The 15,339-nt window shown below is 39.5% G+C and overlaps 1 protein-coding gene across 8 annotated transcripts; it reads right to left on the bottom strand.

Moving 5' to 3' along the window:
* Positions 1-2,416: 2,416 nt before the first annotated feature.
* Positions 2,417-13,531, bottom strand: gtse1 (G-2 and S-phase expressed 1). 8 transcript variants are annotated; one of them, XM_080875873.1, is made up of 12 exons: positions 13,413-13,531; positions 13,102-13,141; positions 12,958-13,015; positions 11,328-11,976; positions 10,214-10,375; positions 6,893-7,019; positions 5,628-5,993; positions 5,055-5,109; positions 4,720-4,917; positions 4,379-4,604; positions 3,382-3,498; positions 2,417-2,668 (listed from the first exon to the last, which is right to left on the bottom strand). In XM_080875873.1, exons 2-12 carry the CDS (start codon positions 13,121-13,123, stop codon positions 2,582-2,584), a joined length of 2,067 nt encoding a protein of 688 aa, XP_080731999.1. In that variant the 5' UTR covers positions 13,124-13,141; positions 13,413-13,531; the 3' UTR covers positions 2,417-2,581. The 8 variants fall into 8 exon arrangements, with proteins under 8 accessions (XP_080731999.1, XP_080732002.1, XP_080732000.1 ...); XM_080875876.1 differs by having other exon boundaries at positions 6,893-7,016; XM_080875874.1 differs by lacking the exon at positions 12,958-13,015 and adding an exon at positions 12,930-12,957 and having other exon boundaries at positions 10,208-10,375.
* Positions 13,532-15,339: the final 1,808 nt, after the last annotated feature.

Below are 15,339 nucleotides of genomic sequence, written 5' to 3'. Positions count from 1 at the left end.
TGCTCAACATCTCTGGGAACTCATTCAAGTCTGTTGGAAAACCTTTCCAGGTGACTACCTCATGAAGTACCTCGTGAATTTCGATAGTGTATGAATACTGAAGGGATTTATTCCAACAATAAGCAGCAAAATCAAGAGAAATAAAAGTACAATTAGTTGTAGAGACCCTTGAGCAATTTCAGAATATTTTATGTAAAACATTTATGTTTGTGTACTCCAGTGTATGAATATTGAAGCGACTTATTCCCTGCATTGCAGATATGTTATGTTTATATACCTCCCTTTCATAGGTCTCCAGGTCTCAGTTGAGTGACACCTTTGTCACTTCAAGGAATTCCTCCTCATTGATAATGAAACTGTCCTGTTTTTATATCTAAAACCATGTTCTGCCAGTCAGCTGACAAGTCCTTTTTCTGCAGTGCAACTCTGACTTTGAACACATAGTAAAGTTGATCTATATTATTATCTATGCATATTATATAAATATTTCTTCTTCAAGTGAACTTCAGGAAGCCAGGATCACTGGAGTGTTTACAACATCATTAACAAGATTTATTCCAACAATAAGCAGCAAAATCAAGAGAAATAAAAGTACAATTAGTTGTAGAGACACCTGAGCAATTTCAGAATATTTCATGTAAAACATTTATGTTTGTGTACTCCACTGTAGGAAAGACTCCACTGATTAAAAACTCAGAATCAGTTGGATTATTAGAGTTTCTGAAGACGGAGAGGTGGTGGTTCAGTAATGTGCACAGATCCAGTACTTAAGGAGGATGACGATCAGAAGGACAGGTTGATGAGGGGAGCATTGTTCTCAGTCTTGTCCTCAGGACTCCACTTGATAAGCGGAGAGCTCAAATCAATCAGCTGAAAACAACAAATGCACAGTTACAGAGCTGCTTTGGGTACAAGGTTACTGAAATCTGAAGCACCAAACGAACAAACTGCATCACAGTGAAACACAAATCTGTTAAAATACTACATATTCAAAAAACCCTCATCTAAAATATTTTTGAGGGTCTTGAAAGGAAGATGTAGCCGTTACGTTTCTGTTTGACTTCATCTTGCACAACATGTTGAATTCTGGCAAAGTTGTTTCTTGACATCGGGCTGCAAGTTGAGAAAGACAGCTGAGATTAGGGTCAGAATAAACCTTCTGACCATCAACAAAAGAAAAGAAATGCTGCTCTTTCACTGGATGTTTTCTCGCTCTCTGCAAACCAAACTGCAACATTGTTGTCAAAATTGTTTGAGCTTTGGAATCTACATCCTGACTGTGAGTCTGTAGTCTTATACTCAAATATACTGCTACAAAAAAACTGAAAAACTCACGTTACCTTTTTGGAGGAATGACATCAGCACAAGTCTTAAGAATAGTTTATATTACAATATTTACCAGGTTTGATTTCCATCTGCAACTGTATGAATGAGAGTTTTGACAGACAGCGTTGGTGCAGCGGAGCAGGAAAAGCTTGCTCTTTGGAAAGCTCCATCGTGAGCATCTGCTCTTTGTTTTTGAACAGAAGTGATTTGGGCATTGCAAATTGCACCCAAAGCTTCAAGTGCAATTTCTCTGTCCATCTTGACGTTGTAGTCCTTTGCTCTGCTCACTTCTACCTGCAAGTGTTGTGATTCATGTAGAATTCGGCTTATAGGTTAAACTGCATCGTGACACCTCCTGAGACACGCTGCAGTTTACATCATTTCTTAGATAAATCAACTTTTGACTTTCCAATAGATGTTTTCATTGGAACTTCCTGTTCTTTTTTCTTGTGAAATTATTCATCACATCTTAGATTTTCACAACTACCCTGAATCTTGATACAGTCGCAGTTCTCCATAAACTACAATTACTGCCTTGCAATTGTTGCAAAAACTCTTCAGAAGCCTGCATTTCATCACTGCAAAGATGAGTGAGATTCATTCGTTTCTCATACACAAACACATTTTAGCCTAAATCAAACATTGTCTGATTTTTACATAAAACACCAGGTAACTCCAGTGACTTTTGATAGTGTATGAATATTGAAGCGACTTATTCCCTGCATTGCAGATATGTTATGTTTATATACCTCCCTTTCATAGGTCTCCAGGTCTCAGTCGAGTGACACCTTTGTCACTTCAAGGAATTCCTCCTCATTGATAATGAAACTGTCCTGTTTTTATATCTAAAACCATGTTCTGCCAGTCAGCTGACAAGTCCTTTTTCTGCAGTGCAACTCTGACTTTGAACACATAGTAAAGTTGATCTATATTATTATCTATGCATATTATATAAATATTTCTTCTTCAAGTGAACTTCAGGAAGCCAGGATCACTGGAGTGTTTACAACATCATTAACAAGATTTATTCCAACAATAAGCAGCAAAATCAAGAGAAATAAAAGTACAATTAGTTGTAGAGACACCTGAGCAATTTCAGAATATTTTATGTAAAACATTTATGTTTGTGTACTCCACTGTAGGAAAGACTCCACTGATTAAAAACTCAGAATCAGTTGGATTATTAGAGTTTCTGAAGACGGAGAGGTGGTGGTTCAGTAATGTGCACAGATCCAGTACTTAAGGAGGATGACGATCAGAAGGACAGGTTGATGAGGGGAGCATTGTTCTCAGTCTTGTCCTCAGGACTCCACTTGATAAGCGGAGAGCTCAAATCAATCAGCTGAAAACAACAAATGCACAGTTACAGAGCTGCTTTGGGTACAAGGTTACTGAAATCTGAAGCACCAAACGAACAAACTGCATCACAGTGAAACACAAATCTGTTAAAATACTACATATTCAAAAACTAAAAATCTAGTGGAGTTTGTCTTTCCTGGATATTGGACTGAAGGCATGGCTGCTTTGATCGATAAATAGTCTTAAAAGGCAGCTGTAGCCATTACATTTCTTCACCTTCGCCAGCTGTAGTCACTCAACTGGGCCTCTCTTAATTTATCTTTGTGTTTTGGAGCATTATTGCTGAGACATCCAGTGGTGTAGTTAACCGTGGTTAACAGTGTCACTTGACAGGTGAAGTTAAGGGCAGGTGAAAGTAGCCATTACAGGAATTCTCTCAAAAATTATTGAGTCTACTATGTGGTACAGGTCATAAATGTGTTCTTCAGTTAAGGTGAGAAAATTTGGTGACAAACAAATGATTCTGTATTTCACTTTACAGGTGTGTGGCATATCACTGATCACAGGTTAAAAAATTAATAATAGTCGGTGGGAAAAGTGAGCATTCAAACAATAACTGAAAGCACCATTAACTACTCTCTTAAAATTCCAATTAAAATATCCCAATAATTCTTAATGGGTATATGAACAAATTTAAATAGACTGATAGATTCTAAAAAGGACTTGGGTGTTATCCCCAGATGAGGTGAAAGTTACCTGAGCTGCACTGCAAGTCTTATTATTGGTCCGGATGAAGTCAGGGGTGTTGGTCAAGTCAATGAGCAGCTTCTCTTGAGGAGGCAGGGTGGGTGGTGGAAGATCCAAAAGGAGAACCTGAGCAAAAAAACTGAGTGTGAGATGATCATCTCTGAAGTTGCTCTGCAGCTCCAGCAGATCAGACTGAACAAGTGAAGATGCAAGAGATGCAATGAACTTTGAGTGTGTGGCAACAATTCATTATAATTTTTGTTGTTTTCTAAACCATTATGAAGCAACTTATACAGCTACAGAGCATCTGAATCATCTGGTCATCTGTCAGGCTCCAAATCATTTTAACCTCAAAGGAGTCGATAATAGAAGATAACCTGGTATTAAAGCAAAAAAGGAGACTTGTGTAGTTTAACCCTTTGAGCTCATATGGTGATATAACCAGAGTACCAGTGCTTGTTCCTGTTATGCGCTGGAACCTGAACATGTGGAGGAAACTTTGGCTAAAGAAGAAGCGTGTTAAGGTCTTGGAGTGGCCTAGTCAGTCCCCAGGTCTTACTCCCACAGAAAATCTATGGAGGGAGCTGAAGGTTCCAGTTGCCAAACATCAGCCACGAAACATTAATGACTTTGAGAGGATCTGCAGAGAGGAGTGGGACAAAATCCCCCCTGAGATGTGTGCAAAACTTGTGGCCAACTACAAAACAGGTCTGACCCATGTGCTTTACAACAAAGGTTCTGCCATCAAGTACTAAAGTGTGTTTTGCAAAAATCAAATACTTATGTCCTTCATGAAAATGCTAATTATTTTTTTGGAAATGCACTTTTCTGGATTTTTGTTGTTATTGTTCTTTCTCTCACTGTTCAAATAAACCTACCATTGAAATTATAGAAGGATCATTTCTTTGCTAGTGGGGAAAATCACAAAAACAGCTGGGGTTCAAATAATTTTTTTCCCTGATTATAACTGTTGTATTATTATGGTGTATACTGTGTGACCTCTGACCTCCTGTGTCTTGCTGTTGCTGTCCTCTTTAAGCTCCGGTTCAATCAGGTTTTCATTGGGCACTGATTCATCCAGAATCAGTGCTCCAGGATCCATGGGCTCTGATTGGTCAGTCTGTTGGTTGTTTGAGGGTGTGGTGGTAGGGGGATCATCCTCTAGACAGAAGGGCTGAATTTCAGGTGCATCAATAAGCTCCTCCTCCTCCTGTGCATTGGTGAGGGTGGGGCTGTGCACACACAAATATAGACACAAATAAAGAATGACACACCTGCATGTGAAGTCAAAGGAGCAACCAGGTGATCTGCAAAGGACCAGTTAGAAGGCAGCCTCTAGCATCTTACCTACAGCTGTGCTGCTTGGTATATGAGGTGGGGACAGAGTCAGAGAGGGCTGGAGGTTTGGGCGTTGGAGAGGGAATGAGTGAAGCCTTGCGTCTAACTGGAGTGGGGAGGGCAGAGGGGCGTCGTGGCTTCATCTGCAGTGACTTGCATGTGATAGCAGAAGGTGTTAGCGGACCAGCAGATGGCTTTTGAGGAAGACTAAAAGAGAAGGAGTTTACAGTATCACTGATCTGTCAGATAACATTCAGCTCCAACATCTCGATCAAACACTGAAGGAACATAGAACCCAGCAGAGATTTAACAGTGTCAGGAATTATATGTGTACTGCCATCTACCTGTCCATGCCGTTAAGTGACATCAGCCTCTTTGGCTTCAACACCTTTGAGACATCTAAAGACAAAACAAAGACAGTGAGACAGACATGTCAGAGTGTGAAAAACTGAAGCTGAAAATCTTGCTTTGAACTCAAATCAAATTAACAGTTTTCTCAATGCATGTTATTACTGCAAGGCAAACACCTGACAAAATTAAAGAGAAAACCCCATCAATCAGTAAATCCCCTACAAGTAGCACTTAGAAAGGAAGAAGCCCTTTCAAAGCCTGGTTTATAGTCACTACACTGGTTGTTGCAAAAAAACTAACATCACCAAAGCCATGTAACTATTTATACTGCCACTGAGAGCACGCTGATCCATCAGTGTCACCAGTGAAGAAAAAAAGCCCACATTAACAATGGTAACTCAGCAAAAGCCATCAAAAAGGGAAGGAAAAAAAAAACTAAACAAAACAAAAACTGGATTTTTTTTTAACCCCGAGACAGAAGGTCAGTTTCACTCAATTTATGAGTTAGATGTTAGTCCATTATTTGTCATGTCCAAATATCTCAGAGTTAATCATCACTTTCTCACCATTTGCATGGTGAACACCTTTGCCTCCTGTGCTTGGTGTAGGTAGGACCACCGCCTCAGGTTTAGATTTGGCCTTCGGTCCGCTCTGCAGCCGACTTGTGGAGGTGGTGAGGTTGGAGGCAGGTCTTTTGGGGGGCGTGGCTTCAGCGCTCTTGTGAGGAGTGGATTTGGCATCATTGCCACTCTCCGCCTCAGACAGCTTCTTGGCCTGTGTCGATATTGAGCGGCGGCCAGCGGCAGTGGAGGACACCGACTCTGCAGCACTGTAGATGGTGGACCTGCGTGGCCTGCTGAGGCTGTTCACTTTGCGGGGTGCTGGGCCAGTGGAGCTGCTCAGATTCCCGTTAAGAGTAGACTTCACCTTGCCTGAGAGCAGCAACAGATGGTGAAACAGGGTAGATATTTAACCATTTAGCTGTACAGTAAATCTTTAAACGATCATCCAAATAAAACCTTCGCACGTACTCATCCAGGACAGAGATCAAATCATTTTCAAGCTACCAACCAGAACCAATCTAAGCTAGTTGGAGAGAACACCTTATTGTGTTTACATTCCAATTTACTCTGACCTAGAGGACCTCCCTCCACAAGCCTATTTATAGCACTCATCCTACTTCAAATGCTGCATTCAGATGTACCCACCACATGTAAACTCAGAGTGCAAGTTGTCTGAAATCAAATGTTAACCTTTTGCAGTCTCTCTGTTTTAGTGTTGTTGCACTGTGTTCTAGTGACTACAATATCAATTCAGGGAATTTTAGAGTAATTCATGCTTCCATCTGATAAAAAGCTTTACGGAGATATTCTTTCCAGCAGGACCTACATACAGTGCCAAAACCACCAACAGATGGAGCCTGAACTTCCTTGCGACAATACCTCAGACTGTCTATGAGATATTTAAGAGGATGAGAAACAGTCAGCCCAAAAATTCAGACAAGCTTAAAGCTGCTACAATAAAAAAAACCTGGGCTTCACCAAAGCCTCCACATCACAGACTGATTCAAAATCTTTTTTCCCCAATTAAGTTTATTATTATTAATAATAATAATAATAATAATAATAATAATAATAATAATAAACGTCTAATAATTTTTGACGATTTCAGATTTTCATGAGCTAATGATAATAATTAAAACATAAATTTTAAAGCTTAACCTTTTGTATTAAACTAGAGGAAAAATGAGATCTCACAGTATTCCCTTTTTATTTAAAAAAAAAAAACGTACTAGCATGTAGCTCCTGTTACCATTGTGCAGTGAGCATACCTTTAGCCGGGGAAAGAGAGATGCTGGAGTTGAAGCTGGATACAGAGGAGGATGATGAGGACGTGTTCTTTCTCCTGGTCTGAAGACGCTGTGCTTTCCCACCTGACAGGTTCCTCACTCCACTCTGCTGGAAGGAAACACAATCATGACCAAAACAAATGAATGATTTTACATATTTATCTATGTTTATCTTTTATATGTAGTCTATGGGTCAGACGTAACCTTTGTTTACCTTCTACAGACATTGCAGTGAGTTTGTATTTTAAAGGTCTTTCCTTTGAATTGTTAAAAATGACCTACGATAATTCTCAAACATAAAAACGTCCTGTTAATAATAGAGATGGCACAATATCACTTTATGTCCGATACCGATATCTTAACTTTGCATATCTGCCGATAACGATATGAAGCCGATATAGTGTATTTTTTTAATCAATAAAACTGTTTTTTATAAATATGTTGTTGCATTTTGTACAAGTTCATATTGAAGTTTTAAAAAACAACAACACTAAAGCTATTCTGTTATACTTGTATGCAAGAAACACACTGCACCCAAAATATTTTATAGTTCAGCAAAACTGATCAATCTAATAAACTTAAAGCTGCACCATCCTCCCTATTCTGGTATCTTAAAGAGTACTTAGCAGAAATATTAAACAACCTAATTAATAGGGTTGCCAACTCCCAGCAAAAATATTAGAGAACCACCCCCCCACCCTCCACCTCACAATGCTTAATCAACTTTAATTTAATCCACATGTAAAACAAATGCACAGAAATCAATTATTTTTCTACAATATTTATATAGATTCAACATCTTTCTTCAACAGAAGAAAGATATACTATAGCTTAGTAGGATGTATATTAGATTTAATAGTTACTATATACAATAATGGATTTCTATACATTTAATCATATGACCACTTTGGTCAGATAATTATTTATTAAAAGTTAGTCATTTTAAATGAAATAACAAAGAAAAGTATTTCTTTGTACCCCCCTTTCCTTGTTAATGCCCCACCTGGCCCCCCTGGCAAAACTTTGCTAGACCCACCCCTGCAGTCACCAGCTGTCAGCTACGTAAAAAAGGATCCTGGTGTTATTTATCTCTCAGAAACAGTTCATAACTTCCCTTCAACTCATTCATGTCACCTAAAAGGTAAACCTGTTTCTCCATCACCTGTTCAGCTCTGATGATTCAGTAAGGACATCTCCTGGTTTCATCTTCATGTTTCCCTCTCACCACATATCCAAACCGATATCATGACCAGCAGCTTTTACAGCTGTGGCTCCAGCAAACATCATCTGATACTAGAAAGTAATATTAAATCAAGTTTAACAACAGCTGATCAAGCTTAAATGTGCAGCTGTTGTTTATCCACTGGTTTCCTCTTTCTGGTGCAAAGTGGGTGATAAATAAACAAGTAAGACGGGACTTGCGACAGAAAAGCCGATCAGCTGATCATTGATCAGTTTCATGATTGAAGTAGCAACAGGAGAGAGAGGGGAGAGAATGAGAGAAGAAGAGGCAGCTGTGCAGCAAAGACAGAATAACTCCTGCCTTTTTTTGTGCCTTTCCCCCCCCCCCATTCTAGCTGAAGTACGGGACAAATTGCTTCCTTTTCGCCTCAATATGGAACTTCGATGGCCAGTCCAGCTGTGGCTCCATATATCAGTTGTTAAGCTTAATGTGGAAATACTATGCAAACATTCAGAGATGCACTTACACACTTTACTTCTCTGGGATAGTTTTCTCTGAGATGAAATGCTGCGGTTTGGAAGCATGTAGCGAGGCGCCAAATGCTCCACCAGACCACCGACAGGTCTCGCAGACAACAGCCGCTCTATCACGTGACACATACTGCTCCAATGCGCTGAGCTGGGTTACGCCAAGCAGCGTGTTTTGTGAGGTGATTTTGTGATACTTTGGATCGGATTACTTTTTTTTTTTTTTTTTTTTTTTTAAATCTCTCTCCGATATCCAATCCAGTAATTTAGGTCAGTATCAGACCGATACGATACGTAATATCGGATCAGTCCATCTCTAGTTAATAATACAGCAATGTTATTTTAATTCATCCATCCATTCGCTTCCGCTTCTCCTTTTCAGGGTCGCGGGGGGCGCTGGAGCCTATCCCGGCTGTCATAGGGCTAGAGGCGGGGTACACCCTGGACAGGTCGCCACTGTCGCAGGGCCATCACACAGGGACAGACAACCATTCACATTCACTCGCACATTCACACCTAGTGGCAATTTGGATTATCCAATTAACCTATCCCCACAAGCTGCATGTCTTTGGACGGTGGGAGGAAGCCGGAGTACCCGGAGGGAACCCACGCAAACACGGGGAAAACATGCAAACTCCACACAGAAAGACCCCGGCCTGATGTTGGAATTGAACTCAGGATCTTCTTGCTGTGCGGCAACAGTGCTAACCACCGTGCCGCCCATTATTTTAATTAAGTTTTCAAAAAAATTGATGTGTTCATAGTAAAATGCATTAAAAATATAGAGGAGTGGGCACTGGTTTGTGGAAGCTGCTATGTTGATCATGACTACAGTGGGCGAGGTGGACATCTGTTCCTCCTAATCGTGTTTTATGTATGTGGCTATAGACTGGCCACACCCCTTTTAAGTTACTTTTAATTTAAAAATCCTGAATGGCTCTTTCACGATATCTGACAATTTAACATTTGTACATGTGGATAATCACTTTCTCCTCCTCCTCCCCTGCTCTCTTCTCCTCCCTCATCTCCACCTCATCCCCTTTTCCTAAACTGAAGTCAAAGCTTAAAAATATCCTCAAAAACTCACCTCAGTATTGCTGAGGTGTTGCAGTATTGCTATACTATTTATGGCCTCCTCCAGGGTAAACAGACATGGAAACATTGACAGCAGAGGTAAGCTGATAGCCTACTCACTACATCTGAATGGCAATGACAGTTGCTTGTCATACAGAGGCCACCATAGCTAGGATTATGCATTTGAATTGGTAGGGGTAAGAAAACAAAATTCATTTGAATGCAATCTACTGACATCTAGTGATGAGATTTCACACATTATTCTTTTAATGATTCATAGTTAAAAAGGCTATGCTATAAAAAAAAAAAATGGGGGAAATATAAAAAGCTTGACTCAGATGCTTCTACATGACTCCTATCAAAGCGCTTCAGCTCCATAATTATTGTTTTTTGTTAACCTCATTTACAAAGTGAGAAATAAAGTCAGCAGGTAAATATCACTCAAAGTAAACGTAAATGTTTTTCCCAATCCGAAAACACTGCACTGAACTATTTGAACATGCAGACAGTTACCTTTACCTTGGTTGGCCGAGGAAGTGCGCGTTTTCCCAACAGACTGGAGTTGAGGGAGCTATCACTGATGTCAGAGGCCACGCTCGCTGAATCTGAGAGCAAATCCTCAGACGACTCCGCCCTTTTAGGGGGACAAGAAGACGGGCTTTGCCTCCAACTGCCCACTGCCTGAAACAGGTAATAGGTAACAGATCATCTGTAATCTGTTGATAGGGCGCTTTTAAGCCAACAACTTCTTACTAAACTATCTACACACAAAATAAAAATTTTAATAAAAGGAGAAAAGCTCATATAAAGTCAGTTCTGGTTGTGTTTCTGTTTATTTTATTACATTTGCTTCCTGGTTAGGAATCTGTTTCATCTATTTATTTTTGCTACTTTAATAAGTCTTAAGAAGATTGTAAGTTTTTCTAGGAAGGATCACGTTATGAACTGGTTTAATACAAATTTATTAATCTGTTATGTAACTGTAACATCACACTTGCATCTATTGAATGGTTTCTTTAAAACAAAAGGTAATGTATAAATATAGCAACAAGCTTTTTAAAACAGGAACAGGAGTGTTCAGTTCGTATCTTTAAGTATTAAAGGTGTCAAGTACTTATTCGAAAATTCACCTTATCCATTTTAAAGAAATTCATTGGAAATGTTTACAATCTTTTGTTTTTTTTAAATGTTGCTTTTTAAAAGCATGTTCAACAAAGAAATCAATCATAAACATTTTCCATGCAAGGAATAAAGCAGAAAATAAATACTGCTTGTATTCTTCGGGCATTAAAAATACCCCAAATACCCACGATTCTGTCATGGAAACTGCACGGGCTCAGGAACACTTCCAGAAATTATGGAACCATTTGCTGTCCCAAATCCAAAGTTACATTATGCAAGGAGGAATACATATGAAGACATGATCCAGAAACGGCGCTCTCTTCTCAGAGCCAAAGGTATACAGAGAAGCCTTTAATGTGACACGCTTCCACACCGCCATGAAAATGTAGTGGAAGTGTGGGAGGAGAGGCGGGTTCGGAGAAGACTGATTCAGAGAAAGCCTATTAGGTATCTGTCAAAGGCTGCTTCCAGAAAACAGCGATACTGGGTGAATTAAAAACTCAAATCTTACTCTGTTGGGTGGTTGCAGTTTGGTCTTTTCCACTCTGCTCTTGTTGGTTGAACAGGAAGTCACTGGAATGGTTGGTTTGCTCGGCAGCACAACAGCAACACCTAGTGCAGATTTCCCTCGAAGTGCAGTTCTGGGCTGAGCTTTGGCTTGGATCACAGGGCTGCAGGTGCTGAGTCTGCTTTTTGAAGTAGGGCGGGTAGACGAAGCTGGGGTGATAGTGGGGCGGATAGATGAAGTGATGCTGGAGCCGCTGCCTCTCTGCAGTTGGCGCTGGATGACGGGCGGCAGCTGCTTCAGTGGACTGTCCTGCACACAGAAGGTCTGTCGTTTGTTTGGGCTGACTCCACTGGTGGTCTGAGCAAGGAGACCAAGTCTGGTCTCAGCATCCTCGACAAACTCCTCTTGCTCAGTCATGGTGTCCATGGTCACACTGGTGGCGTCTCTGTTCTCATCGTGTGACACAGTGCTCTGCAGCTGACTTGCTAGTCTGTGGGCTTCCTGACACACAGCCTCCAGCTGTTCTCCCGTCAGCGGGCTCCAGGTTATGCTATGGTTCTCGAGGGGAGACGCCACATTAACGGAAACACACTTCTCTTTATGACTGACTGGACCAACAAACACCTCATCTTCAGCTTCATCACCCCTAGAGCTGTAGAGCACAAGGACATTAGTGCATAAGTCACAGCAAGAGTAACAAACAGTTCACAGCAATTAAACTTTAAACATCAAGGAGCTGACTACACACAGTTTTAAAAAAAAATAAAGCATTTCTTAAAATAAAGCAAGAGTGATGTGGAGCAATCGTGTCATGCCGACATAACAAAAGAAGAGAAAAAGAGTTCAAGTTATTACTAAAATTAAATTTGGAGCTATAAAGGCAAAACCAAAGTAAACTTATTTTGCTTTAAATTATTAAGATATATTATGCACTTAAGTAGTTTGAATTAGAAATCACACGCCCAAACAAACTTTAGAGGGATTTTTTTTTTAAACCAATAACTCAAGGTCTAATATGATACATTACAGAGCTTACATCTAAAATGGGTGATGGTATTGAGGGTATCCTTAGAGAAACTTGCATGTCCACGTCAACTGCCATCCTGCCCGGCCAGCAGGGTGATGACAATACCCATCCGCATTTTACAGTTGAGGGTTAAAATGCGGAGTTCCTTGATGGTTTTTACTCAGTTAAAACTGACTTTTAAGATACCTCAGGATGTTCAGAGTTTTGCAAAAGTTGTTGACATTCACTTAAACTTATTTACAGTTGAAGACAACAGAACTATTGGGACACATGTTGTTTTACTAATTTTATACTGTTCATTAGTTTTAATGGTTGTTTTATATTCTTGTTAATAGTTTATTACTTTGTCAATTTGACTTTTTGTGTGGGTTTGCTCATTTCAGTTTAGTTTTCATTAGCTTACATATTGTCCGTTATTATACTGTGCTGCAGATCAAATCCTGCATGTAAACCTTATTAGTGCAAGATCACATGTCAAACACGTCTTCTGGATGTTGGCAGCCGGACAATCAGAGGACGTTGTGGGAATTTAAATGCGGAAATAAAAGAAAAGTGCGTGACTGAACTCCTGGCAGTACCTCGATAGAAACTCTCTTTGATTTTTACCTGGCAGGCGACAGAGAAACATCAAAGTCAAACTTCTCATCAGGCAGAAAGAACACATCTACTGAGACACAATCAAAGTGATTAGTGATGAAACGCTTAAAAACACACGGTACGATATCTGACGGTCACTGAATGCTTACTCACCGCTGTTAGCTCGACAGTCCATCCGTAAGCTTGTTCGTCTCTGAAAACAGATCAGACGTGAAGATTTACTATCACAATAGCCTAAAAACATTCAACTTTACACCAACACTGACAAACAGTGAAACCAGCGAATTTAGAAACGACCATTTTGACTATCATGCTAACTTTAACGTTAGCTCTTTAGCAATCCACCTATGTCAAACAATAACGGACAAGAGCGTAAAACTCACAATTTAAAGATTCATTTTCGATAATTTTATGGTCCAACAATTTCCATGGAGAAAATGTTTTATTCAAGTTAAAATACAAACCTCTATTTCCTCCGAAACCTCAAAAATCTTTTTTGCTTCGCATTCAAACAGCGACGTGGAAGCAGAGAATTTCACAAATAATTCAAATCTGCTGCGCTGCGTGTCACGTGACTCATAGATGCGCCACTATTGGTTTAAAGACTATGACGGAGTCTCCGGTGGCGTCCTGGGGATTGTAGTCAAAAGCTAGCTAAAACTTGTGCCTGAACAATTTCCATTTACCATTTATGATTTTGCTTGATTTAAATTCGATTTTAAAAATTAGTATCCCAACAAAACAGCTCATATGAAAGTAATACAAATGTAATAAAAGTTTAAAAAAATGACTCTTAGCAGTTAAATTCGTTCATCTTTGTATATTTTTAAATTAAAGATGTGCATGCATTGAATAAAATGTAGATTAAAAATGCAATTCTTTTACAGTTCTTTCATTACAAGTTCTACGGTATTCATTGGACTGCTACATAACATGTAATGGTACTCTACTGCTTTTTAAATAGAATAATAGATTACAATAATAAAATCTGTGGATGAAGACTCTCTCTTCTAAATTTGGTCTGCCTGCTAGAACCACTCATATATAGACCACAGTGATTCAAATAACCACTGCTTACAACCAAGGTGTCCAAAAGAACATCTCTGAACACAACACACACAGAAACTTGGTGCAGATGGGCTACAGCATCAAAGCACCATAGGGACCGCTCCTTTCACTTAGAACAGGAAAGTGAGGCTCATACACATGGGCTTGCCAAAAGATAAGATAAGATAAGATAAGATAAGATAAGATAAGATAAGATAAGATAAGATAAGATAAGATAAGATAAGATAAGATAAGATAAGATAAGATAAGACAAGACTTTATTGATCCCACAATGGGGAAATTTTTGCGTCACCTCAGCTCAGGTACAGATATATGAAGGAAATACAAAAATACAATTAAGTACAATCAATGAAAAAAAGTAAGATAATATACTATATACAATGGTAGCATACACAGTACGTGATTATGGATATAGTTGGAAATATGGAAGACATAAACTATATAGCTTGGAAGGTCATGGAAGGTCCATTATGCATGTCTGGTGAGTGTCAATTTCTGTGGTGACAGAAGGTGCTAGTGTAAAAACCACAACATGAAAGCATAGATCCATCCTGGCTTGTATAAATGATTCTTGTTGGTCATGTAATGGTGTGAGGGAAATTTTCCTGGCACACTTTGGGCTCCTTAATGAGCCTCGTTTAAAAACCACAGCCAGCATCCAGCCTCAAGCAGGACTGACCGGATCTGCAAAGAGTGGTGCGCTCAGCTGAACGCATCATTCTATCAGAGCTTCCTGACCTGCTGTCCATCTACACCAAGTGGTGAAAGACTAAAGCCAGGAAGATTATGATGGACCTCTCGCATCCCAACAATGGACTCTTCTCAGTGTTGAGGTCTGGGAAGTGCTTTTGCTCCCTTAAGGCCAAAACAGAGAGAATGAGGAGGAGCTTCTTTCCCCAGGTTATTCGGATCCTGAACCAGGTGTAGGACTGGACTCTCTCACACACATCACATCATCAAACGCACTGTTTGTTTGTTTGTTTTTTTGCACACTTCTTAAAATTTATAATTTATTTTTATTCATAATTTCTTTGGTAAACTGTTATTTGCATATTTTTACTGTAAATTACTAAGAATTTACTGTAAGTTAAAATCTGTAAATTTTGTAGTAATCTGTAAATCTTACTGTCAGTTCTTACTGTCATTTACTGGTTGGGCATTGGACAGCAATAAGCATTTCTCCACATGTCATACTGTGTATGGTTGTGTGTGTGACCAATAAAATTTGAATTTGAACAGCCTACCTGAGTTTTGTTGCTGACATACTGAAGCCCACATTTTCCTGACAAATGTAGCACCATGTAAGGGGAAATAAACAGGCTC

Source organism: Rhamphochromis sp. 'chilingali' (assembly GCF_963969265.1).
Source record: "Rhamphochromis sp. 'chilingali' genome assembly, chromosome: 2".
NCBI lineage: Eukaryota > Metazoa > Chordata > Actinopteri > Cichliformes > Cichlidae > Rhamphochromis > Rhamphochromis sp. 'chilingali'.
The sequence above is the reverse complement of the archived record's forward strand: the minus strand, read 5'-3'. Positions and strand labels throughout refer to the sequence as shown.